Source organism: Equus quagga, chromosome 14 (genome assembly GCF_021613505.1).
Source record: "Equus quagga isolate Etosha38 chromosome 14, UCLA_HA_Equagga_1.0, whole genome shotgun sequence".
NCBI lineage: Eukaryota > Metazoa > Chordata > Mammalia > Perissodactyla > Equidae > Equus > Equus quagga.
Genome location: NC_060280.1, coordinates 37,217,152 through 37,244,932, shown reverse-complemented (window position 1 = coordinate 37,244,932; position 27,781 = coordinate 37,217,152). Strand labels below are relative to the sequence as shown.

The 27,781-nt window shown below is 36.3% G+C and overlaps 1 protein-coding gene across 2 annotated transcripts in view; it reads left to right on the top strand.

Annotated features, from left to right (window-relative positions):
• DLG2 (discs large MAGUK scaffold protein 2) overlaps positions 1 to 27,781 on the top strand; it is a 1,814,300-nt gene that overhangs the window by 1,334,980 nt on the left and 451,539 nt on the right. For both annotated transcript variants that reach the window (XM_046685982.1, XM_046685984.1), the window contains exon 11: positions 19,737 to 19,873. In XM_046685982.1, the coding sequence (XP_046541938.1) occupies positions 19,737 to 19,873 (137 nt within the window). The remainder of the gene's footprint in view (positions 1 to 19,736; positions 19,874 to 27,781) is intronic.

The window sequence follows — 27,781 nt, the reverse complement described above, 5'->3', positions numbered from 1 at the left end:
GAAAGATAAATGTACAGTGCTAAAGTGCTTAGACTGGTGCCTGGCATATAGTAAGCACTAAATAAATTTTAATTGCTGTTGTTCTTCTTATTATTATCTTTATTTCCAGTTTCCTTCTTTTAGGTAATAGGGACCATGGAATGAATGTGGTGTCTTTTTTTTCAGTACCTGAAGAGGCAATTTAATTGGTTACTTTCTGGTAGAAAATCGAATCTTCATGTCAAGTGCTAGGCCACCAGGGGCTGTGGTAGCTCTTCCATTGACATGATTCAGAAATAGTTAGATAAATGAAACTAAAAGATCTGCATGAGATTTGCTGCTCTTTTTAGTCAAGGCCTGGATTTAGAAACTCCACTTTGATTAGACACGTAACATGTAAGATATTTTTCAAATATTTGACCTCAGAGTGATAATTATAAAAGGGAAAAATAAATAGATTTTGACTTAAAAGTATAATAAAGAATCTCTTTCTAATTGTTACTTGTTTAAATTATATATAACATGGCTTTAAAATCCCCTGTGAGTTAATTCTTGCTCTTTATTTCCTTTATTCGTTTATAATCTTCCGTGAACTTGTGGAAGAGAAGACTATGTTTTATTAAATTAATGTGTAATTCAAATAGAGTCATATTTGAGAAGGCTATGCATTTTCTACACACTTTTTAAAATGCTTCTCTTTAAAATTCATTGGTTAGATGTCCTTGCTGCACCTCTCAGTTTGAAATCATAATTCTCTACCGTGGTGAATTGACATATTTGTTTCCCCAAAGTGCCATTCTCTGTCTTTTTCTCTCTTTGGGACCTTTGCATATAGTATGTTTTCTGTCTGAGACTCCTCCTAAATACTCTTATCTGGTTAACTGCTAATCTTCCTTCAGAATCCAGTAGAAAAAGTTACTTCCATTAGGGAATACCCTCCTATGTGTCTTCAGAACGTGACGTGTTTCTATGAATCTGTTTGCTTATTTAGTCAGCATAGTGTAGTGATGATTACAGGCTCTGGATTCAGATTACTGAGTAGGAATCCTGGCTCTACTACATTCTTGCTATGTGACCTTGGGAATGTTTTATTTGCTCTCTTGTGCCTCCTTTTCCTCATCAACAAAATGAGGATAATAATTGTACCTATCTCATAGGGTGATGTGACAATAAAAAAAGGGCTACTTCAAACAGAGTTCTTAGAATAGTCCTGGCACATGGTAAGTGCTGAATTAATAAGCACTAAGAGATCTTTCATATTTAATAATCATTCTACTTGGCACATGCCTCACATATTAGGTGAGCAATAAATAACTTGTGTGAATGAATGGAGCCATAGTAGTCTCTGCTTCTGAAATTTCTTTTTTGTAAATTCAATATAATTACTATTTATTGAGTACCTGGAGCATGGCTTGACAGATATTTACTGAATAGATCAATAGATAGGTAAATGATTGAATGGATGAAATTCAATATTGAATGTTATTCTATAAAAGTTAAAAGTAGAAGGAAATCAATGTGAATAGGTTTACTTGGGAACAACTTTTTGGAAAAAATTAATGAGGATCTAGACCTAAGAGCATATGCATTCAAATAGGCAAACAGAAGAAAGTGCTCCTTCTAGAATGGGAAATAACATTTGTGAAGGTGGAAATAGATGGTACAGAAGATGTTGGCCCTTCTCACCTCAAAAATCAATTAAAGAGAAAGAAGACAGTGTCAGGATAAGGGTGAACATGTGCAGAAAAATATGGTTGATTTTACGTTGGATGATGAAAGAAAAAGTGCCTTGTGCAATCGTGCATTTTGTAAGACTTGATTGGAATACCATCCTCCCCATGTATCAGCTACAGGAATGTGAATATGTTATCAAACATCTGTAAGACACATAGTTTGTTATATTGGAGTTACAGTTGGACTAAGGGTTAAATAAATTACTGCATGCAAAGCTCTCAGAACTGTGCCTGGCAAATGGCAAAGAATCAATAAGAACCCACTCATCTAATAGGAACAAGACCACTGGTTGACCAGTTATTTAAAAAATTCTCTAAACATTTTACTTTCATTTAAAATGTGAATGTATGTTAACTTTCTTTAATTTCAGTGTTTCTTTAAATTGATACCCAGTTTTAGAGGTCCCTACTATTTTAGGTATAAAATATATCAATAAGATAAGGGTGGCTGTGATAGCTGGCTTTAAAACCTCTGCTTTTGGAGTAACCCAGCCTGGCTTCTAGTTCAGGTTCTGCAATTAAACAACTTTGTGACTCTGACGAATCACCTCATTTTTAGAGGCCTTGGTTTACCCAACTGTAAAATTAGGGAGGAACAAGAGATGATCTGAGGAATCCCTTCTAAGGGAGCTGTTGTAGTTCTTTGAAGGGCTATCATTCATGTTTGTGAGTGATCCAAGTTATTCTCTTTCCCTTCAGAAGACAGAACTGGAATTAGTAGGCAGGCGCTATGACATCACAGCTATTCCATTAACATAGAAAAAAAGTTTTAATGGTTCCATCTTGGTTACCTTTAAAGTATTCAATAAAAGTCTTAGATAACCACAAGCATGGACCCAGAGTGGGGTTGGATTAGATTAACTCCAAGCTCCCTTCCAATGATAAGATTCTTTGAATATGTAGATCAAGGGGCCAAATGAAGCAAGAGCTCTCAATGTTTTTTCTGTTTAAATTTTATGACTGATCCTGCTTTCCTACCCTCTCTTCATATGTACTACTTTACTGAGAGTAGTTTGGAATTTACTACTCCCCCCTTCAACCTAACCACAGGCCTGTTTTGAGATGCTGACTATTTTGACAATAAAACTGAGACAAGCCGCAACTACGTAGTCTCCCTGATAGGCTGGAGGAATCCCAACTGCATTTGCCAACTGTGTTGCAAAGCTTTCAGTAGTAATGACTACATGCAATATACAAATGCCACAAAGTGCAGCCATTGAATGAATCAATGGCAGTCAAGGTCAGTAATATTGGAAGTCTCACCAAGTTTTCTAGAGCAAACAGGAAGCTAAGAGAAGCCTGACTCCAGCTTCTCTCCTACTCTGTGAATTTCTTGCCAAAAATCAAAGTCTATATTTCTGCTCTCTTAAAATTATTGGGCAATGGCTAGAATATATGAGGATACTTGCAAGTGGCTGAGAACAGAGAAACAATAACTAAATTGTTTCATGGCAACTACTATGTTAGGAAAATAATTTATTACTAGATGCAAGTTGACCACTTTCAAAAGATACCAATGGCAGATTTTTTTAGCCCTGAAAAGCAAGTGAACTGTCCATTTAAAAGCTAGGCAATGTGGTTTATTGTTTCCTATGTTTTTGAATTTTACAGAAAATATCTCATCCTTAGATTTTAATCAGGATAAAGACTGAGCTCCATCCAGCAAATTACTGCTCCAAAATGCAATTAATTGAAGCATTTGGTGAAAAGACAATCCATATTCTATTTTGCTTGTTTTTAATTACAACGTTTGTGCTATGGCTATGCACTTCTTTATTTGATGATCAGAAAATATTAACACTAATGGTTGCAATATTTTTCAATGCCAAAATTTTAATGGTGACTATCTCTTGCATTCATAGAGAGTATCCAAATGTGTTTGACCACGCTCATTGCCTCATTTAATAATGGGCTATGCTGTCACTGAAAAGGATGGAAGATTTTTGTTTTTCTGTGGTTTTTTTGAGGAAGATTAGCCCTGAGCTAGCATCTCCTGCCAATCCTCTTTTTGCTGAGGAAGACTGGCCCTGAGCTAACATCCATGTCCATCTTCCTCTACTTTATATGTGGGACGCCTGCCGCCGCATGGCTTGACAAGCAGTGTGTAGGTTCGCACCCAAGATCTGAACCGGCAAACCCCGGGCCGCCGAGGCAGAATGTGCAAACTTAACTGCTGCGCCACCGGGATGGCCCCTGGATGTTTTTTCTCACTTTCAAATGTGTAGATTCAAGTTGTTTTTATTCTTAGATGCAAAGCCTTGGCCTGTCCCTGGAAACTGCCCTGAGCTATAACTGATTCAAGTAACTAAAAATGCTAAAAGACAGGAAAGAATCTTCTCAAAATTTATATTTTTAAAACAAGAGGAGTAAAGTTGTTTTATTTAATTAGCTTACTGTATTCTCACATATTTAAAAGAAATATTACCAAGATCAAACATTTTTTCACTCAACTTTTTTATTTTTATTTTTTACAGTGGCCATAGAGAGTCTTCCTGATTCTCAGAGTAAGTCAAATAGTGAAAGAATGTAACTTAAAAGAGGGGAACAGGAAGAAGACTACACAGTTTTATGATTAGCAATAATTTCAAATACAGGGAAAGTAATTACTTGGAATTTGAAATCAATTTTTAATTTGGTTAAGTGCAAGACTTGATAAGTCAAGAGTTGTATAACCTATTACACATTAAAATTAATTGATTGAATCAAGACCTCAGCAGCCATGAAACGTAAAGCCACAAGCAAATGATTAGTAATAATAACATTCACATGTTTACACTGAACCAGTAGGTGTTTTGATTTCTTTGTTTTGTTATTTGTGTCAAATGAAGAAATAAATTATTTTGAAATTTATGTTGACATACTTTATTTGGTACAGTATTTAAGAAAGAAACTAGGATTTTCCTAGCACATCAACTTTTGGTTTTATTGAAATGCACACATCAGGGGCCGGCTCAGTGGGTGAGTGGTTAAGTACACGCGCTCCGCTGCGGCGGCCTAGGGTTCGGATCCTGGGCGCGGGCATGGCACCACTCGTCAGGCCACGTTGAGGTGGCGTCCCACATCCCACAGCTAAAAGGAGCTGCAACTAAGATATACAACTGTGTACAGGGGGATTTGGGGAGATAAAGCAGAAAAAAAAAAAAAAAAAAAAGATTGGCAACGATTGTTAGCCCAGGTGCCAATCTTTAAAAAACAAAAAAGAAATGCACACATCACCAAGTTTCATCATATGAAATCACTGTCAATGGTCATAGTCATTGATGTCATTGCCTGAACTCTTTAAATAAATCTAAAATTTAACAACGTATGTTATGGTTAAATCTGAGTTCTGGCTAATGTCCAATGTGAGAAAGATTAGTGTTTTCATGCCTTTCTGTTTAGATTTTGTTCCAGAGGAGTTTTTCAACTTATTTTTATTGCTATTATTGCTACGAGTATTGTATGTTTGTCGAGTGTTTCAGAGTTTGCCCAAGTGGAACACAATGCACAGACTGGGAGGCAGAATAGAACAGTAGTTAAGAGCAAAGGCTTTACTGCCACAGTCTTAGGTTCATGTCCTGGCCTCCTGCTTGTTAAATAGCTGACCTTGAGAAAAATTACCTAACCTCTTTAATATTTTCCTATTTGAAAAATGGCATAATACCTCCCTTATTCATGTTTTTTGTGAAGTTAAATGAGACAAGGCATAATATATGAAATATGCTTGCCATACTGCCTGTCATATAGTAAATAATAAATACAAATCATTATCGTTCCTCACAAATTTATATCATTTAATATTCATTTTCTGAAAGAAGTAACCTTTAAAACTCTGCATTGCTCAATGTCCAACTGGACAATACAGTTGACTTGGTCACCCACTCAAGGACCTTCCATTTTAGCCACTCTTTGCTGATCCCTGTAGGAAGTAAGTGAAAACTCACCTTTGCTGAAACTAATAGGCAGATGAGCTTTTCCTTACTAAATTAGTCCTGCAAGTTATAGAACCCCAAACTGAAGATCAGAAATAAAAATACACTAAACAAATTATAGAATAGGAAGCACCCAGTGTGCTCATTTTAGGATGTGAGATTTAGCAGCTTGAGTTAGCATTTTTGTGGGTATACTTTGATACTCTCACCTCAAGAATCACCACTTGTAGATAAATTTCTTGGGGTTTTTTTGCATCCTTAATGCCAAAATATCATGACAAATGTAGAAGGAGAGATTGAAATAAAATCAAAAGATCACTATAATGCAAATGGACATACGTCTCACAATATTAATAAAAAGTGCTTATTTATTAACATTTCTGACCTCGTAGCCATATTCTACCTCAAAATCCCCAAATCAGGGCCAATAGGACATAGTACGTGACCTATTAACATGAAGTAAGATATAGGAAACTATAGTTAAGGAGTATAAGAATCAGAAATCTTTTAAGACAACTTGTTCAATAGTAATAACCAGTAACAATCCTGTTCTGTTTGTTCATTCAGTCAACAAATATTTATTGAGTGTCTAGTATTTTCTAGGCACAGAGCATCAAGAAGAGAGGTGATATGGGTAGGATATGCTTGATTCCCACTCTAGGCAGAAGAACTCTGAATTAAGACAGGACCACTAAATGTGACTGCACAAAAAGAGAGAGTTCCACCTTAATAAGAACCATCCTAGGACCAGTTGTGCTGCCAATGCCAACACAGTTCCAAATGTATAGACATTGTTAATTAAAATTCATATTCTGTACATGTGGAACCCTGATAGAGACTCTTAAGTTAAACAACTTATACCTTAAGGAAAGTGTAGAGTAACTAGAGAGGATTCACTGAAATGATATAAGAGTAGAGGATTGGAACCCAGATGCATTCATTCAAAATTAATCTCACTTTCTTCCGTAGGATTAGCCCAATTGTAATGAGGAATGACAGTATTCAAAAGAGTTTGGGAAGTAAAATATAAGATGGTATGAGTGATAGTTATCTCACAGTTATGTGTCTGACAACTTATTTTGTATTCCAGTATTTTATAATACTTTATACATTAATAATACTAAAGTTTATATTAATATGTGATTTACGGTTCATAAAGAAGTATCATCACATTTGACTCTTGTTACAATTTTGAGAGGGAAAGCAATGTGAATGGATATTCTTTGAATTCTAGTACTTATGTTGTATGGTTCCTTCTCATACATTATCATAATTAATTATTATTTATTATGAGGTAACTATTATCCTCCTGATAAAACTGATGCTGAGCGAAGCTAGACAATTTGTTACAAAAGCTTGGTACACAGGTTTTAAGTGCTAGAACCAAGGTTTTCACCAGTAATCTTTCTACTGCACCACAGTGTTCATGGCGTATATTATATTCATATCACATATTAGGCACAAGACCTATTGAAAGTAAGTGACTTGTTCCAAAAGTCCATGTATCATTTCATCATGTAAAATATGGCATGGGTTTTTTTTGCAGTTTTATTGAGATGTAATTGACATACATCTCTGTATAAGTTTAAGATGTACAGCATATTGGTTTGACTTACATATATTGTGAAATGATTGTTGCAATAAGTTTAGTTAGCATCCATCTCACATAAATACAATAAAAAGAAAACAATGTTTTTCCTGTGATGAGAACTCTTAGGATTTGCTCTCTTAACAACTTTCCTATATATGATATAGCAGTGTTAACTATCGTCATGCTGTACACTACATCCCTACTACTTATTTATCTTGTAACTGGAAGTTTGTACCTTTGAACACCGTCCTCCAATTCCCCCTCCCCTCACTCCCTGCCTCTGGTAACCACAAATCTGACCTCTTTTTCTATGAGTTTGGAATTCTTTGTTTGTTCTTTTAGATTCCATATATAAGTGAGATCATATAGTATTTGTCTTTCTCTGTCTGACTTGTTTCACTTAGCATGATGTCCTAAACGTTCATCCATGTTGTTATAAATGGCAGGATTTCTCATTTTTTATGGCTGAATAATATCCCACTATGTATATATATACACACCGCAACTTCCTTATCCATTCATCCATTGATGGACACTTAGGTTGTTTCCATGTCTTGGTTATTGTAAATAATGTTGTAAATGATGCTGCTATGAACATGGTTGTGGGGGGGAGCAGATACATTTTTGAGTTAGTGTTTTCATTTCCTTTGGATATAGTCCCAGAAGAGGAATTACTAGAACATATGGTAGTTCTATTTTTAATGTTTTTTGGGGTGTTTTTTGGTGAGGAAGATTAGCCCTGAGCTGACACTCATTGCCAATCTTCCTCCTTTTGCTTGAGGAAGATTGGCCCTGAGTTTACATCTGTGCCAATATTCCTCTATTTTATATGTGGGGTGCTGCCACAGCATGGTTTGATGAGCAGTGTATAGGTCTACATCCAGGATATTAACCTGTAAACCCTGGGCTGCCAAAGCAGAGTGTGTGAACTTAACCACTAAGCAACAAACTGGCCCCTATTTTTAATTTTTTGAGGATCTTCCATGTTATTTTTCGTAGTGGTTATACTAGTTTACAATTCCACCAACAGTACACAAGGGTTCCCTTTTCTCTACATCTTTGCCAACATTTGTTATTTCTTGTATTTTTGATAATAGCTGTTCTAAGAGGTGTGAGGTAATATCTCATTGTGGTTTGATTTACATTTCCCTAATGACTAGTGATGTTGAACATCTTTTCATCAACCTCTTGGCCATTTATGTATTTTCTTCAGAAAAATGTCTATTGAGGTCTTTTGCCCATTTTTAAATTGGATTTTTTTTTTTTTGCTATTTAGTTGTATGAGTTTTTATATATTTTGAATATTAACCCCTTATCAGATATATGGTTTACAAATATTTTTTTCCCATTTCATAGGTTGTCTTTTCATTTTGTTGATTGTTTCTTTTCTTGTGCAGAAGCGTTTTGGTTTGATTTAGTCCCACTGTTTACTTTTATTTTGTTGCTTATGCTTTAGGTGTCATATCTTAAAAATCATTGCCAAGACCCATGTCAAGGAGCTTTATTCCTATGTTTTCTTCTAAGAGTTTCATGGTTTTAGATCTTACATTTAAGTCTTTAATCCATTTTGAGTTATTTTTTGAGTGGTGTAAGATCAGGGTCTAGTTTCATTCTTTTGCATGTGAATATCCAAGTTTCCCAGCACCATTTATTGAAGAGACTGTCTTTCCTCCATTGAGTATTCTTGGCCCCCTTGTCAGATATTAGTTGACTGTGTATGCTTGGGTTTATTTCTAGGCTCTCAATTCTGTTCCATTGATCTAATTTGTCTGTTTTTATGCCAGTACCATGCTGTTTTGATTACCATAGATTTATAATATATCTTGCAATCAGGAAGTGTGATACCTCCTGCTTTGTTCTTCTTTATCATGATTGTTAAGCAATTCTTAAAGAGATTCCAATATATAGGATTTCTTTGTGAAAATTGAACCTACTTGGATGAAAGTATAAGATTAAAGCCAAAGCCACATGCTTCATGCTTTGTGCAACTGGATATGCAACATAGAATAGATTGTTGTAAAGATTAAAAGACCTAATATAAAAGATCTTTAATCTCAAGGAAACAGATTTTATGGCAAAGCAAATGTACCTTAGTTCAACTGTTGTATAATTGAAGAGATTAGCACTTGTCATACATAATGTAATAAAGGAGCCTCTGTTGCTAAATCTTTTCAAACATCTTCTGTGGCATGTCTGAAATCATACAATGAATACTAGAAATATTGGTTAGCCACTTCATAAATCTGAGCCATAGTGAGTAAATCCTTCATTATTTCATAGTGAACAAAATGTCCTTGTAAAAAGTGGTACTTGGGTAGTTATTTCAATTGCATAACTCTCACTTTTTCCTAGGACTCAAGATAAATCCACATTTTCCAATTATCTCTTTTACAAAGAGTCCCATAAGGATGATCAAGCGAAGTAGTGAAGCTAGACATCTGCTGAAAATGACCAGCTGAAATCTTTGGTGAATTACTATGCATATAAATGAATTTATGAATTTAGAGTTAGCTCTTTAGATGTTTGGCAGATGATAGATGTCTGTTGATATTATGTTTTATATTTCAAAATTTGGTTTTATGAATAGGCTGTGACAAATGGAATGGGGGAGGGGAGGAAACTAGGAAAAGCTAATATTTCAAACTAAATCATGAATACAAGATTGAGAAAAAAAAGTTTCCCCGAAGTGAGTTTTAAGTGAGTGATAAGTGAATATAGTGAATAAGAAAGGCAAAAAAGTGGGAAGGAAAAAAAAATTATGCTTTATCATAAAAAAAGCTGAATATCTTCCCAACCACACGGAAAATAATTTAATGTATTTTTTAAACAACAGCAAACACCAACGAGGAATATTGGGAGAGACCAAATCTGATCATCATTCCTCTTCTTAGAACTCTTCAAAGGCTTTCAATTGCCGCTAATATAAGGGCCAAACTCCTTAACACAGCACCGCTAGCCCTTCACAAGCCTCTATTTCTCCAGTTCCAGTTCTCAATATCCCTCCTAACTCCGTTTGCTTCTCTGACCCCAGTGACCAAGGCTGTGTGTACCTTTCTATAAGCTACTCTCCCCCTCTGTATAGAATTCCTCACTCTCTCTCTTCTTTTAGCCATTCAACAGGGCTCAGTTCAGCTGTCACAGTCTCCAAGAAGGCTTCACTGATGCTACTGCCTTTCTCCCTAACACTGGCTTATGCTTTGTTTACTTGTCATTCCTTACACCCTGGTCTATGTACTCCTTGAGGACAGGAACTGTGTCTCATTCATATTTATCTTACCCACTGCCAGTGTCATGAGTTGAATCGTGTCCCCCAAAAAGGTTTTGAAGTCTTAACTTCCAGTTCCTATGAATGTGACCTTATTTGGAAATAGATTTTTGCTGATCATCAAGTTAAGATAAGGTCATTATGATAGGCCCTAATCCAATATGACTAGTATCCTTATAGAAAGAGGAAAGTTGGACCCAGAGACAGACACATACACAAGGAGAATGTCTTGTGAAGATGAAGGCAGAGACTGGAGTGATGCTTCTACAAGCCGAAGAATGCCAAAGATCACCAGCAAAATACCAGAAGCTAGAAGAGAGGCATGGAACAGATTCTCTTTCACAGCCCTCAGAAGGAACCAGCCCTGCTGATGCCTTGATCTTGGACTTCTAGCCTCCAGAACTATCAGACAATAAATTTCTGTTGTTTAAATCACCCAGTTTGGGGCACTTTGTTGCGGCAGCCCTAGAAAACTAATATAGCCTGGAACTGAATGTTTTTTAGTGAATGAATGAAGTAACTCACCACATTATTTTACCAGCCTGAACCCTCTTGTGCGCAATTCGGTAAAGTGTGCCCATGGAAAAAGAACCCAGTGATCTTTATTTAATTCATTAATTCATTTTAAAAATTAGTTTTGGAGTATTTACTTTGTTCATAACACTCCTGGGGAACATAAATAAAAGCATTATTACTCCCTCTTCCTTCAAAATGCTAACCATGCAACATGGGGGGATGAGATAGCCCTACAGCAGAGCTGACAGGTGGTGCGACCCTCAGCCGTTGTTTAAGGCAGATACCTGTTCTGATTGGTTGCTGTTCATGCTATACCAATTATTAAATGTTCTAAATATCAACTCTTCCTATAAGTAACTATATCCTTACTCAGTGTAGTAAATGACCTGTTAATGTAGTAAATGATGTGTCATTAAAGGTGAAGGAGAGACCCGGCATTATATGTGGCCAGTGGAGAGGGATGGTTTTTGATTTAAAGGAGTGGGGATTAGGAAGGACTTTGCAAAGGAGGTCATACTGGATAAGGGCCTTTGTGGATGGAAATTTATCAAGATGTACCCAGTTACCCTTTAGGTTTTCCTGCCTGCTTTCCCCAGCAACAACCCTGCCAGCTGGGACATTACCAGAAAACTTCAACATGTGAGATGATATTTACATCTCTTAAATAATCTGTTATTTTGATGACTTTGTGTGCTGGGGTCTATCTGTGTGCCTCCAAGCAGCCTGGATGGTATTCAGAGGCCAATGTTAATGACCTTGGTTTGCACTGGCAACTAGAATTAAGCTAGAAAAACCACACAGACAGACATGGTTGATAGGTAGAGGCAGTGCCTATCACTTAGGTCATATTTTACTGCTGGAAGCTTGGAGGATATTCTGTTTAAAATACAATAAAATAGAATGTAAACCAGGAATAGAGCATCTAATCACTCTGTCATAGTGTCCCATGAGCAGTCAACTGTCATCAGAGCAGGTTATTTCATTTGTCTGTAAGGATGAAAGCAGGTTGATCATTCTTGGAGTTAATAAAGAATAAACATGTCTCTCATTGGTCATTTCTATTGTTCCTTTAGGAAAGACACTGATGTATTCTTTATTAATTCTCCAGCACACAGCGTAGTAGTTGACACATTAAAAATGCTCAATATGAATTATTTTGGTTCCTCTTTTTTCTTGAGCTAAAGCAGTCAGCTAACGTATATACATCTTTGTTAATGTGGGATGTTTTGACATTTAAAAATATACCTATGCCATGTGATTGAACAATCCAATCATTAATTCATTCTGCAAATATTTATTGAACAATTACTACATGCCAGCACTGTGCTCAACATGGTCTGTTTTATGCAACTCCTAGTCTCTAGGATTATATAATTTAGTTGAAGAGGGGAGATCTATGCACATAAAAGATTAATTGGTGAAGTGATTCAGTCTCACTGCTTACGCTTTCTGTGCTTATGCCCAGACAGCTGAGAATTGCAGGAAGAAAAACAAAATTACTAGAATAGTGCTATTATTGAGTCATAGTCACTAAACCGTAACTAGATAACCAACAGTTTCCTGCAATTTTTCTCAATTTCTCTAATGTGTTCTCTCTTCCATTTTCCCTAATAGACGTTTCAAAATTTCTGTACTTTCTTCCAATCTCTGACCTGACTGCTTCTCACATTCTTGGCCAATGACCACACTTTCTTGTCAAAGTAAATTGAAGATGAGAACTTTAATATCCTGCCATTAAATATATAATCTTAACCTTTATCTACACCATCATTTTCTCCTTCCTTCCTAATTCAGTGGGAGAAAGTGCCCTCCTGTCTCCGTTCTTTCATTTATCCCAAACTATTTGTTAAGCACAGTATCAGGAGCTAAGTGTACATTGGTGAGTGCAACAGATATGTGTGGTCCTCTCTTCCTGGAGCCTCCACTCTGCCTAAAATGACTTAGTGCTTTCACCTGAACTCTTTTCACTTTCCCAAATAAGCCATGTTCCTATCTCTCAGCTCTGGGTCTTTGAATGTATGTTTCCCTCTGCTGGGATGTCCTCTCTCCATTCCCTTCTTTTTCCTGGCTCACTTTCAGGTTTCAGATCAGGTATTAGGACCTACAGTTAGTCTTCTCTGACACCCCTCCCCAAACCAAGATAGGCGGTCCACCTATGTGCTCCTATAGCCCCTGTTCCTCTCCCATCAACCCTTACCACACCGAGTTTTCGTTCCTCTACTTGTCCTACAGCTGCATGAGGACAAGAACCATAGATCTCTAATTCACTGATGGAACCACAATGTTTACGCCAGTACTTAAGACATGAGTAGTCATCAATAAGTGTTTGTTGAATGAGTTAGCTCGTTCTATTTAAATAGAAGTGAAAAAGCTGATACAGATAATTGGTTCTACTGGAGTTCAACTGAGAAATGAACTACCATAGTAGGTTTGAGTTGGCAAAGACTTGAGTGGTCTTGAAAATTAAAGTGGTGAAGGCATTTCTGGTATGGGGAACAGGCGTAACAGTATAAAAACACCACAGCAAGATCAGCTTGCCTGGGGGAAGCTTAATAGCAGAGAAGTAAGGAATAGTAAGGGGATATGTAGAATTCCTGTAGAAAAGGAACAGTGATCGGCAATTTCAAGTAGCAGAGCAACATAATGAATGTACAATTTTAGGGAAAAAAATAACCTGGAAAGTATTTGCAGAATGGATTGGAGAATCAGGCAGGGAAAGATTAGAATAAGGGAAACATTGGAATCAGGTCATGAGCCCTTACAATAAACCAGGCGTGATTTGATAAGCACTTGATTTAGTGAAGCAGTAGTGGAGAAGAGTCATGTATTTATATTTATATATGTTGTATTTATATATATATATATATATATGCTGAGGCTTCTGATAAAACATAATAACAACTACTATATTATACTCTATTACAATAAATATTGTCTAGCAACTTTCTGCCAGGTATCTTAATAGGGCCTAGGATCCAGTGATGAATAAGCATGATGTCAAACGTCGAAGAGCTTCCAGTTTAATCTGAAATATTAATCTAATTGGAAATGCAGAAGACACGAAAGCAAGCCAGTTTTGAAGGGAGGTCATGAGTGCATTCTTTCAAGCTTGTGAGTTTAAGGTGACAAATCAAGCCCAAGACAGTGTTGGAGGAACAAGAAGTTTGGGCACTTATCAACATAGCAGTGGTGATTGAAACTATGGAGATGGATTCTCCACAAGAAAGAGATTACAGGGAGAATAGGATTCTGTGGAGTGCGCCTTGGGGGATAGGTGTTATTTTAGAGAAATGATTGTCAAATTTAGCATGCATCCCCAAAGTTTCTGATTCTGTATATCTGGCATAGGCCCCCAAATTTGCACTTCTAACAAGCTCCCATGTGATGCTAATGCTACTGGTGTGAGGACCACATTGGGAGAACCACTGTTTTAGAGCAATAAAATGAAGATAAATAAAATGAAGAGACTTAGTAAGAGAAACAAGACAAGAAACAGAGTGGTATAATGTATGAGGCTGGGAACATAAAAGTAATCAGTAGCATTCCATGTGATGCAGACAGAGCAAAGGCCCATCGGAAATTTTCAGGACTTTTGGAGGAAAATTGTAGATAAGTGGCTGGGCTTCTTGCCTGGTGGAACCAGTATGTACTTAACCTTGCTCAGCCCCGTTATAAAAAAAGTATGATCAATCAATTTATCAATATGATTTCATTAGAAAGAAAAAAAGAGGTAGATACATATGTACCACCACTCAGACCGTAAGGATTAGATGCTGTGTTAGCTCCCTGCGGCTGCTGTAACAAACGCCCACAAACTCGATGGCTTAAAGCAACAGAAATTTATTCTCTCAGAGGTCTGAAGCCTGGAAGTCTGAGATCAAGCTGTTAGCAAGACTGATTCCTTCTGGAGAGCTCTGAGGGAGACTTTGTTCCATGTCTCTCTGTCCTAGTTTTTGGCAGTTGCTAGTAATCCTTGGTTTGTAGATGCATCATTCTAATCTCTGCCTCTGTGGTCACATGCCTTCTACCCTGTGTGTCTCTGTGTTTCTGGGTCCAAATTTCCTCTTCTTACAAGGACACCAATTGTTGGATTAGGCCCCACCCTAAACGAGTATAACCTCATCTTAAATTGGTCACATCTGCAAAGACCCTGCCTCCTAATAAAATGACATTCATGGGTAGCAGGGCTTAGGACTTCAGCATATCTTTTGAGGAGACGTACAATGTCTCCTATAATGTGAGTAGATTGCGGCATATGGAGCCAGATGGATGAGAGGGAGGAGAGCGTATATGTTAAGGAAATATACTTAATGGCTATAGATCACTGTTTAAAAACTTCAGCTCTTACAGTGAGGAGGTTGTGTCAAGTTTAAGAGAAGATCTTTTCAGGATAGGACAGAGACGTGGTCAAAGCTAGAAGGGAATAAAAGCATTCATGCTGAGTCTGAATATTGTAGGGGGGAAAAAAGGAAAAATGAGTAACGTTCTAGAGTGGAAGGGGAGATTTAGAAAAGAGAAAGAATGCTTATTCCTTTGAGCAAAAGGAAAGCAGAAAGGTTAGGTGTAGACACAGGGACTTTTTACACTAAAGTAGGCATTAAAGTGATGTGCTGAAAGTATGAGTGTGTAAAGTATGAGACGTGTAGTCCGAGAGAAAGCTTGCAACATTGACTGTGGTAAATTAATTGGGTGACCTGTGAAAGATTCCTCAAGCAGGATTGAGCATACTTAGCCAGTGTCTTAGGAATTTTAAACAGAAACACTTCTTTCAACTCCAGACTTGGTCTTTTGAAGCCAGGGAGAATCCAGAGAATAAGAAAATAAAGCTTTGGCTTTTAATTAATCATATCTACAGTGCCCAGTGTGAATGATTAGTCTCTCAAATTAAAATAAAAGGTGCATTTTTGGTATTTTTTTAAAGTAATTTTTTTTTTTCCAAAGGAGAGGAGATGTCAAATAGTCTGTTATCTATGTAGACGAGACAAATAGGTAAATTTTTTGTTTTTCAACTGAAATGCATGCACATTCAGTAGCTAAGTTGCCTGCATGGGTGAGTGTTTTCCAAGACAGGGTCAGCCAAGGTTCAGGATGGACTTGATGTTTCCTTTAATAAAAACATGCATTCAGAATGTACAGAATACCACCAGTGTTTTTTGGAAGGCAGTAAACACCTTGTTTAGTAGATTCTAGATGAACTCTTACATAAAGAGTCTGCTTAATAATGTTAAATTGTTGGAGAAACCCCAGAATGCTCTCCTAGTAAAGTCACATAAAATAAGTTGAACCAAGTTATTGAATGGTTATAAGACATCATGGGGTTTAATTATTTATACCCACAAAGACCATATGGGTACACTGTAATCATATGACTTGTTTTTATTCTGAGCTTCTCAAGAACAGTATCAATTTATGCTGCCAAGACTTCTGCTTTCAGGCCCCCCTCCTCTCATTGACACCTGCTCCTCAGCATAGGCAGGCAAAAGGGAAAAGGGTGAACTGTGATCTGTTCCTAGTGTTGTTTTTCCATGGAATAAGGAAAAGATTTTTTGTGGAAAAAGGTTAAATTAAAGGCTTTAACAAGGTTCAGACATTCCTTTCCCCATGCCTACATCTCCTATGTTAACATGAAGAATTACAGTTTGGGGGTATGCAAGAAATATGGAAAGAGGAATCCACCTTTATGCCGTAGATGCATCCTGAAATTCTGTTTGAACATCACATGTTTGTCAAACAGATCAGTTTTTAATTTCTTAGGGAATTAAGTGTTTAAATTTCAAATGCTTTTTTCCTTTGCTAGAGTACTGAATATCTGCTGATTTATTTCTTTTTGTGATATTTTTCTGTCTCAGCTTTGTTTACTGCTGGCAGATGCATAGGCATGTTGGGTATTATTCTTAATTGCCAAACATCCCAAAGTAGATAATGTTGGAGTCAGTTTCTTCTGATGAGACCTATCAACTTTTTTCACCGAGCAGGAACAGCTAAGAAAAGGCCCTAAGGTAGCAATGTATCGGGCACATTCTAGAAATATCAAGGCTGTAAGTGTGTCTAGAGTTGAATGAAGGAGGAGAATATTAGCTAATGAGACAATAGTCCTGTCATGTAGACAGCCTGCCCCTACTTTAATAGAATGTACGCAAGACACACCCAGTGCTTCCAAACTGATCGTTTGGATTTGGCCTTATTGCTCAATGGTCCGCGTTGTCTTCACAGAGTCCTCCTCCAAAAATCACTGGCATCATCTGAGTTTAGAACACTCAGCCAAGTTCAACTATGCTCACTCATATTAACTCATTCATAGATCATTATTTCGATACTGTTTCTGGTCAACCCATTCTTTTACATTCCATTTATGTTGGCCACAATCAATAGCAGATGGTTGTATACTGCATAGTATCTATTCAGGAGACGCGTGTTCAATGAATGGATATATGAATGAGTTACTGAATGAATGAATAAATGAATGGATGGATAGGGACAGATTAAATTTTATAACACAGATAAATACTCTCACCTGTAAATAAACTTGCATTCTGCATGTAGACCTATAAGGTACACATTTACTTATCATATTGAATTAAATATCCAGGATATGGTTGAGTGTTGATTACATGTTGATTGTTTTTAAACATGTCCATGTTCCATCAAAGTAAGAGAAATAAGAGACAATTTTTAGTTCTTTACCATCAGAGACATTTTCTGACTCTTATAAATACACCTGGCTTCTCCTTGAAGAGAGTCACCAGTTAAAAAGAAGTACTTAAACCTAATCTCAGAAAAGAAGTTATTTCCTTTTTAGCTGCTGTATTTATGTCTACAGTATCCATAGTGATTTCATTGTCTTGGTACAGTCTTAAACTTCAAATGTCAACTACATAGTTATTCTCTTTGTTGGACTTAAGCTTGTTTACAGGGGTAATTTGTTTCCTTAGCTCTTCTGTAACTCAGACCATCTGTGGCATTTACTGTTGGCATAGTGAGTGTAAGTCAGTCCTCGGATTTATTTTAACCTTTTCTTTCCACAGTTTGGAATGACTTCTGTACTATTACAAATGCAATGGATTGATCCTAGCATGTACTATGAAAGTTTTGCAAATATATTTTTTATACTCCTCTATAATTCTATAGAAATATGAAGTAAAGTTTTGGAAAACATGAGCTGATGTATATTTTAAATTTCACAGGAGAAGCCAATTGGGGACATTTTATTTACTCTTGTTCATCTTTTGCTTGATAAAAAAATTCTTTAAATCTGAGACAAACAAATACATTTGTAGATCTATGGGATGTCAAAGCATCAATAAAGAATAGTTATCCACATTAGTAGGCAATTAGATAACAATTATTTTAATTGCCCTATCTATTTAAATCCATTTGCCATTTACTTTAACAACTATTATAGTTGATTTAACAAAAAGATCACTTTATTTCAAATATAGTTCCAGAGGTGTTACTTTATAATTTACTATGCCATTATTTTTCCATTAACTAATCATTTATGCCATCTTAAGAGCACATAGCCCTACTCAATATTTATTCAATAAAAGCAGAGTGAAATGAATATTTTTTAGTGTTTTTCATTGCTGCTAAAGTGCCCAAAATTTTTATGATTGTTTTATATGAAACAGATGTATGTAAACTAGGTGACTAGGTTTGTGATTTTTTTAAAAATTTCTTAAGCCAAGCAAGTTACAGAAATTCTCTACGTCTTTAGTAACAAAAGCCTTTGATTTATATCTATCTTTCTGAGTAATTTTCATGTTAATTATTATTGTAATTTTAAAACAGTGAAAATATATAAGTATTATATTTAACGTGTGTTCAATCATATTTCTGAAAGGATCTTTTTAATTCTTATACCTTTAAAGAGTCTATCAGTCATTCTTTTAAAAATGGCCGTATAATGATTTTTTTAATAACTCTATTCTTGTTATCATTCCATAGTTTAATGTAAGTGATAGTTGTGTAAACCATAGTATAGTAAAATTCATCTCTCAAAATAGAAAATTGCCGTGTTTAAAATGATTTGATATTCTGTGGTTTACTAGAAAATAATAAAGTCAAAGTATGTAGTCTATTTCTTTAGTCTTTAGACTGTCTACAGGGGTGATTCATTGTGTGTGTGTGTCACTAACCTCATTATCAGTTCATAACGGGAAATGTGAAAATATGATAAGGTACCCAGAGAAGAAAACACAAAGGGCAAATATCTAGCTTATTTTTCATATCTTCTTTATGAAAGTGTTAGTTGTAATTTCATCCTGAAATGTCAAGAGTATATAGGCCTCTACCCAAATGTTTGGCAATACCTCTCTTCTCTATGCTTGAGTAACGACAACAATGAAGATAAGCCCATAAACTCAACATGAGCAGGACTGAACTTGTGTTGTGCCTGACTCACCTAGAATCCTTCCACACCCTTTTTGCTGTTCTCTCTTCTGGCCAGTCACCCATTATGAGCTGATTACCTAGGGAACAACAGCTAGGTGTACATTCTTGAAATAGAACAAAACTAATAGCCATATGGGATTGACTTCAAGAGCTGTGCCTCATTAGCATTAATCAACAACCTTTCAAGTATTTGGGGAAGAACAAAATCAATTGAAGTAAAATCCTTACTGTTATTTATGACTGTTATAATAAACTGAGAGTTAATTTTTTTCAGACTTTTGAAATGTGGCTAATTGCATTTTCTTTAAAAAAAAAACCGTGTCTTTTCTTTTCCTGTGCCTTTCCCATAGGTTTAGGCTTCAGTATTGCAGGAGGTGTGGGGAACCAGCACATTCCTGGAGACAACAGCATTTATGTAACTAAAATTATAGATGGAGGAGCTGCACAGAAAGATGGAAGGTTGCAAGTAGGAGACAGACTACTAATGGTGAGTGTGACTCAAGCAAAACTATGTGTATATTTATAAAGCTCTTTTTTCCCAGTGTATGATTCTCTTAGGCGGTTCAAGCTGCCATAACAAAATACCATAGACTAGGTGGCTTAAACAACAGATTATTTTCTCACAGTTCTGGAAGCTGGGAAATTCAAGATCGAGGTTCCGGCCCGTTTAGTTTCTGGTGCGGTCTCTCTTCCTGGCTTGCAGACAACTATCTTCTTGCTGCATCCTCATGGCTTTTCCTCTGTGCTTGTACTGAGTGACAGAGAGATCTTTCTCCTCTTATAAGGCCACCAATCCTACCAGATTAGGGGTCCACCCTTAACTCATTGAATTAATAACCATAATTACCTCCTAAATACCCTATCTCCAAATACAGTCATATTGCGGGATAGAACTTCAACACGTGAATTTGGGAGAAGAGGGTACAATTCAATTCATAGCAGTGACCATGGGCAGAAATAAAAAAGAAAGGAGAGTGGGGCCAGTCTGGTGGCCCAGCAGTTAAGTACGCATGTTCCGCTTCAGCGACCCGGGGTTCATTGGTTGGGATCCTGGGTGCCGAGATGGCACTGCTTGGCAAAGCCATGCTGAGGTAGGAGTCCCACATATAACGTAGAGGAGGATGAGCATGAATGTTAGCTGAGGGCCAGTTTTCCTCAGCAAAAAGAGGAGGATTGGCAGCAGTTAGCTCAGGGCTAATCTTCCTCAAAAAAACAAAAAAAAGAAAGAAAGGAGAGCAGATTTTGTGGTAAGAGATCTCAAAAGCGGGTTTAAAAACGGAAATCTAAATTTTCACCAGTTTTTATAGATACACAGGCACTGAGATTATATGTTGTTCTACCAGTGTAATCCATCTCCTATTAGCCAGAGAGACTGCTAACTCCAGACTGCTAGACAGGTGGGCTTTGCATAACAAAGGGAACAGCACTATCTGGTTTGATATCTACATTTCTGTGTCTCTCTGTGTTCCTTTGTTTAATCAGTGTAGACACAGTCCTTGACTTCCAAGAATTCATAATCCAAGTTCTATCACATGTGTAAATGAATCCCTTCCTCCTCTCCCATCTGACAGGATTACAGCTATTTTATGTGCCAGCTGCCCACACGCTTCTGGAGCCCTGGTCAATGATTGACACCAACACATGGCCACCTTTTCTGAGCCATGGAGTTATATGATAAACTAAAGAAAAATTAATGCCATTATAAGCAGTAAAACATTTGGGATTGCACTTAATAAAACTGCTTCATCTCCATGTACTGTTTCCTACCAAATCTATAGGATAATAATCAAATATTGAAAAATAATAAAAGATAGCTCTCAAGTCAGTAAGTGTATCTAGTCCTATCTGGTCATATATCTGCCCTTGGATGACAGGGCCTCTAATTTACGTCTGCAAGGAGCCATTTTCTCCAACACTTTCCTGAGAAGTGTTTGGGAAGGTTTAACCTATAAATTTCAACAGAATAGCAATTTCTAGGACATGTACAAGTTTTAGATGTTAAACCTCAAAGTTCATTGTACTCACTTCCCTGGACTCTAGACAGCTCGTCTTTAATCCCACCGGTCTAATTTCGTAGTTGTCAATGAGCTTTGTATTGAATTATCTGGATAAGATCTTTATAACAGTCTTGATAACTAACATTTATGTGGCATTTACCATGCTCCATGTACTTTTAAAAGTGCTCTTCTGTTATGTAACATATATTTCTCTCAACAGCCTGTTTAATGTAAACAAAAGGAAGCTGAGGTAGAGAGAAGTTTACTAACTTGGCCATGGTCATGTAGTTAACAATGGACAGAACTGGATTTCAAATCCAGGCAGTCTGGCTTGCATCCATGCTTATAACCACCAAACATGGTCTTTGCATTTGTTTCCTGGAATTTGTCAGTCAATTCTTTCCTTTCTTTCTTTGGTTGTCATTCAGTCATTCATTAATTCCTTTAATTTAACAAGTAATATTTTGAGCACCTGCCACGTCCCAGGCAATAGCCACTACTCAGGAGGGAACTCTTTAGGAGAAAACATGTGTTCAAACTGGATGGGCAAAAAATATGACATTAAAGACCTTAGTCAAAATTGCCACTAAGAGTTTTTGGCCTCTTTACTCCCTGAAGTCACTACCATTTTTTTAAAACACTGTATTGAAGTATGGTTGATGTATAAAAAGCTGTACCTGTTTAATGTATACAACTCCATGAGTTTGAGGATAAGTATACACCCATGAAACCATCAAAGCCATAAATATATCCATCACTTCCTAAAGTTTCCTTCCACCCACATCATCATCATTATCATCATCATCATAATCATTATTTTTATTATTTTTTTTGTGTGTGTGTGGTGAGAATGCTAAACATGAGGTCTACCCTTTTAGCTAATTTTAGATATATACTACAGCATTGTTAGCTATAAGCACTATGCTATATAGAGGAACTATTATTTTCGTTCTTGAGAAATTCTGAATTCTTTTTGTTTACTTGTTTTTTTTTTCTTTGATGTAAACGCTGGTTCTTATGATGCTGTGTGTTCTGAACCAGAAAAGTGTTATCGGAGTATAAAACCTAACAACTCTCAAGAATATAAACTTTGTTTGTTGACTTAGGAATAAAATAAACGGTGACATCCATCTTCTACATAGTGCTAAATTGAAAAATGAAGAGGAAAGTTTCCTGCTAAAGTAATGGTTATCATAGATAGAGACTGATTTCACCTTTGATTAATTATTCTATAAGAGTTTGGTTGTAAGACAACAACTCTTCTGGTATTTCTCCAACTATTGTAATATTGTGCTATTGTAATATTGTGCTAAGTGTTGTGTGCTGATTTCTTGAAGTTCTTTCTAGCTTCATTTTCAAATGCTTAAAAAAGAAACCCAAAAACTCAAAGTCCAAATAATTCTGTCAAAGGATTTTCTAAGCACCATGCTATTTTTCCATTACCATTTTCTTGATATTCGTTGTAGATGTAATGATTTTAAAAATAGCTGTGACATAATCCTTAACTGTTTTGAGTTTTAAAGTATAGCTTAAAAAAAAATGAACCTTCAACAATAATAGGTCTCTCTTCTCTTATGTAAGGAAAACATAATTAGTACTTCCGAGACAACTGCCAAGCTGAATCTTGAAATAAAAGAAAATGATTCATTTTATAATATTCTGAAAGAAAAATGATCCTGAAGGAGAGAATAAAGAAAAAAAATCACAGTAGCCACCCCGAAAGACCAATTATCTTGCTTCAACCCTAAAATATTTATTAATGCTCTTCTTATGTCATTTCTTTTCACCTCCTCTTCCGTTTACTACCCTCCATTCATATCTTCTTTATCTGCCTGCTCTTCTACTCTCCTCCCCCAAAGGAAGTACGAATAATTTAGATTGTGTGATTTACCAGCTGGACCACACTCTATATTTTCTCTAAATAGCTATTCTTCTTTCTGAAGCAATTTGCACCACTCTGTACTCTCACTTCTTAGGAAAAATTCCCCCATATATTATTCATCCATGGTTCTGTAAGTAAACAGGTCTAAAATCAAACTCCATTAATTTCTTTAGACTTTTGTGGCTGGATCATCACAATTCAGGAAGGCTTCCAGCATCTGCCCTACAGTAAGAGCATAGTCCTTTTTGTTTTCCGGAATCTTAGTAATAACCCTCACAGTCTCTCAACTTAAATAGCTATAATGTTGGACACCATCTTAACCATACCACATATATTGGGTACTTTTTCCCCCTAAGTACTTCTTATATCTCAGAATTGAAAAGTATCTATATTAGATGTGATCTTATTCCACCTTTCATTTGGTTCATTAGAATCCCACAGAAAGCAACCATGTGAAGTAGTCCTTTACCTCTGCTAGAAAACTCTAAGTATGGAGAACCTAATGCCTCCTCAAAGCTCTTCATTAGATACTAACTATTATTAGAAATTTTTTCCTTAAAATTATGTCAAAGTAGGGACTGGCCCAGTGGCACAATGATTAAGTTCATACGCTCTGCTTCGGTGGCCTGGGGTTTGCTGGTTTGGATCGTAGGCGCAGACCTATACACGGCTTATCAAGCCATGCTGTGGCAGACATCCCACATATAAAGTAGAGGAAGATGGACACAGATGTTAGCTCAGGGCCGGTCTTCCTCAGTAAAGAGAGGAGGATTGGCAACGGATTTTAGCTCAGGGCCAATCTTCCTCAAAAAAAAAAAAAATTGTATCAAAATACATTTCCCTATACAAGCCTCTCTTTATTCATAGCTCTGTCCCTTGGAAACAGAAGGGTGAACACTAATCTGTCTTCCACATTTGTTTGAAAAGTCATGTCTTGCCACTTTTGTACTTCTCCGTTTTTTAAGGTGTTTCATACATTTTCCCTCACTCTTGCAGTAAATTTTACCACACATCTGTTTATCTTCTGTAAATAGATTACCCTTTAACAGAACTTCTTTTGATTGCTTAGAATGTTATGTCCCCACTTTAAAAAACCCAGGCGATGTTGTAGTATCTGACCTTTCCATTTATCCTACTATAAGGAAAAATTATCCTGCCCCGTCACCTTTGCAATAAGCCTCATAAGATGATTTTAATGTCAGACCTCTCTGATGTTTTATGGGTCACCCAGATGCGTGGTATATGTTCTCTTTGTCAAAATAATAATTTTTTAAATTTCCCCTGCTGCTTGACACTATTACCATTCTCTAGAATTGTTTTGTTTTTCATTTTGTCAAATGACAATGACATCTGATTTTTGCGGATTGTACCAGTAGCTTAGTGTTGGAGTCTTAGACTGAATAGATTACCTCTTGGCCTTGAACATTGTGGGACAGATGGTCAGAGGTTAACAGTTTGGGTAATTTTCAAATCCTTCCATATATTTTTACACATTGTTTTTTATTAAGCCCTACCTAGGTGATACATAGAGGCATATATCTTGCACAAATGTGATCTTCTTCATCTTTTTCTACACAAGACCGGAAACTTTGAACTACGGTCATCTGATTGTCTTTTCTACGGGGATAGTATGAACTGTTACTTCTCAAAGCCCCTTATCACTCTGTGATTTAAAGTTTATAATCTTTCTCTTTTTTCCATAACCTTTGTTCAACATTTGAAGAAAAGAGTGTCAGTGAGAGAACTTTTACATCTTTTGCAGGGAGTAAGTCTGTATGTTTTCTTTCCTTAAAGGGAAGCAGTAGACAAGGGGAATGGCAGCAGAGACATTGAAGTGAAGTAGAAGGACACTGGACTCAGAGCTGGGATAACTGGATTCAAGTCCCAGGCAGCTAGCATTAACTGGACCTATTGGCCTTGGGCAAGTCATGTACATATTTGGTCTTCTGTTTCGGCCTCTGTATACTGTTATTCTTAATTTCCAGAAGAGAAAGTTGGAACTCATAGATGACAAAGGAATTTCCAATGCTAATATATTGTGAGATTAGATTCATACCTAGATATCAATGTCCCAAAGCCACATTCCTTTCAACAGTTTATTCAACCCCTCTGTTTTGCAATTCTGGTTACGTATTTGAATCCCATGGTAGGTTTTTCAATACTATGGATGCCCAGGCCTCAATCAACGCTGAACAATCAAATCAGAATCTCTGGAGTAAGAGCCATGCTTTGTTTTTTTATTTTTTTTCAAGTTTTCCAAGTGATTCTAATGTGCAGCCAGGTTGAGAACCGTAGTCCTTCTTTGACCTGATCACATCCTAGCCCACTCTGTGGCCGCTCCACTGCCTCTCCTGAGGGTGACTTCCGTGGTAACGCTCGTTCTCTCAAGCTGATACAGCGTCACTTAGCAATTTCCAGCAATAGGCTGAAAGACATTTAGAAATAGTTCACCCTTCAAACTCTGTCTCCTGCAGTTAGAATACGTTCTGAAACACGAGAAAAAAAATCTCGATAATTATTTCTTGGCCTCCCTTCTAATTTCTCTCAAATGTATAAAATTGCAATGCAATACAATTGCAATGAAATATTTTATTTAAGGATTAAAATCTTTCATTATATTGTTTCTTATTTCTTTTGCTTATATTCTGTTTAATAACCCTGTTTATAGAACTTGCTCTATTGTTATCATATCTTGGTGCCAACGACAGAAGGGTGGTTTTAAAATTCTTTTAATAGCATGTTCCATCAGTGAAACATGAAAGATTGCCTCTAGTATATGTATATTTCTCTACTTTAAATTGCATACGTATATCACTATGCTAATTTATTATGCACATTTTAAAACACACAAAAAATAGAAATATGAAGATCAATGTGATAAATATTAATAGATGTTCAAATATTTCTTCCTATGCCCAGTGGATTGCCCTGGGGTTCATTTCATACTGTCCATTTTGGTGACCACTGCTACAGAGGAAGCTGGAATCAATCAAAACATAGTTACCACTTGCTCTCTCCGTATGGGATAAAAGGTTAAGAAATCCATCAATGATTAATGGAGGAGAAAGAAATTCACACTATTGGAGCTTTGACTGTGTCTCTTGTAAGCTGATCTGACCCTGTGCTCACATTCTATGCCAGCCTTTCATCCTTATATCCCATGCCTGACATGATAAAATGTGTGTTGTTGGTTGAATGACCTTCATTCCTTGTCCTTTTCTCTCTTACTCAACACAAATGTAAAATAGAAACTCAACAAGATTCCTCATTCTTCCTATAAAATAAAGAATTTTGATTATTTTCTTTGGTATGCCACATTGTTATTTTGTAACTTATTTAGCTTATTATTTCAACATTTATTAAGTGCCTACTATTTACATTGTATTACATGGGTGAATACAGAGATGAAAAACTGCCTGCAGGAGTAAGTGTTGTAGAAGGTAGGGGGGTGATCATTTTCACAGACAAAGCCCTGATCAGGAAGAAACTATTTCCAGCAGTAGGATCTGCAAAGCGCTATGTCTGATTATGATATTTGATTACAATTTGTATACTGCTTTATATTATACACTGTATTTTCAGGTTCATGGTATCATTCGTTTCTTGTAAACATAAGTAATCAACAAATAAATTATTATCCCCATTTTACATGTAAGAAAATTAATACTCAGTAAATATGTTAATAGACCCAAATTTGTGAAACCAGGAGTTGAAACCAGATCTGATTCTACTTTCAAAATTACTCTCATTGTACCAAATTCCCTTCATTTCTAGAAACACCTAGGTTTAACATACGGCTATAAATTTCTAATAAATTTAAGTCAATTCACTGGGCTTGAGAAATCAGCTTCCTTCTTTCCCATTCCAACTTTCCATCACTCATGAGATCTTGCTATATGTGTCTCATAATGAAGCCACTGCACTCAGTTTTGGTCTTCCTTTCTTTTAGTCTATGTGCTGCCAGAGTGAGCACATGTTCTTCCTTATTTAACGTTTTTGTTCTTGTTCATTTAAAAAATAGAGTCAATTGGGTTCTAACCATAACTAATGCATGCTTATTGCGGAAAAGGTGAAAAATAAGAAAATATTTATTATCCAAAGAGAACCATTATTAACATTTCCTATTTATTCATAGTTATTATTTTTTAAATAAATCTTATTGTGATTTCAATGTTCTGAAGAGATTTTAGTGTTTGGTTTATGCATTTTGATTTTCATATCAGTGACATTATTGCATCAGACTGGTCCCCCTTTTTAATTTATCTTACAATCTAGTGATCAAAGACTTTGTTGCCTTTTCAAAAAGCTAACTTTGGAGTTTGTGATTTTTTTTTTTACAGTGTTTCTAGAGTCTCCCATTTCCTTGCATGATGTCTTAGGTAACTTTTATGTCCCTGATCACCTCCCAGTTTGTCCCCCCACATTGGTATTCCTGAATGAACGTAGAACAATCAGTATCTCGCCATCTGCACATTGCCCATTCCTCCTTATTACCGCCCTCTTGTGCCCTTACACC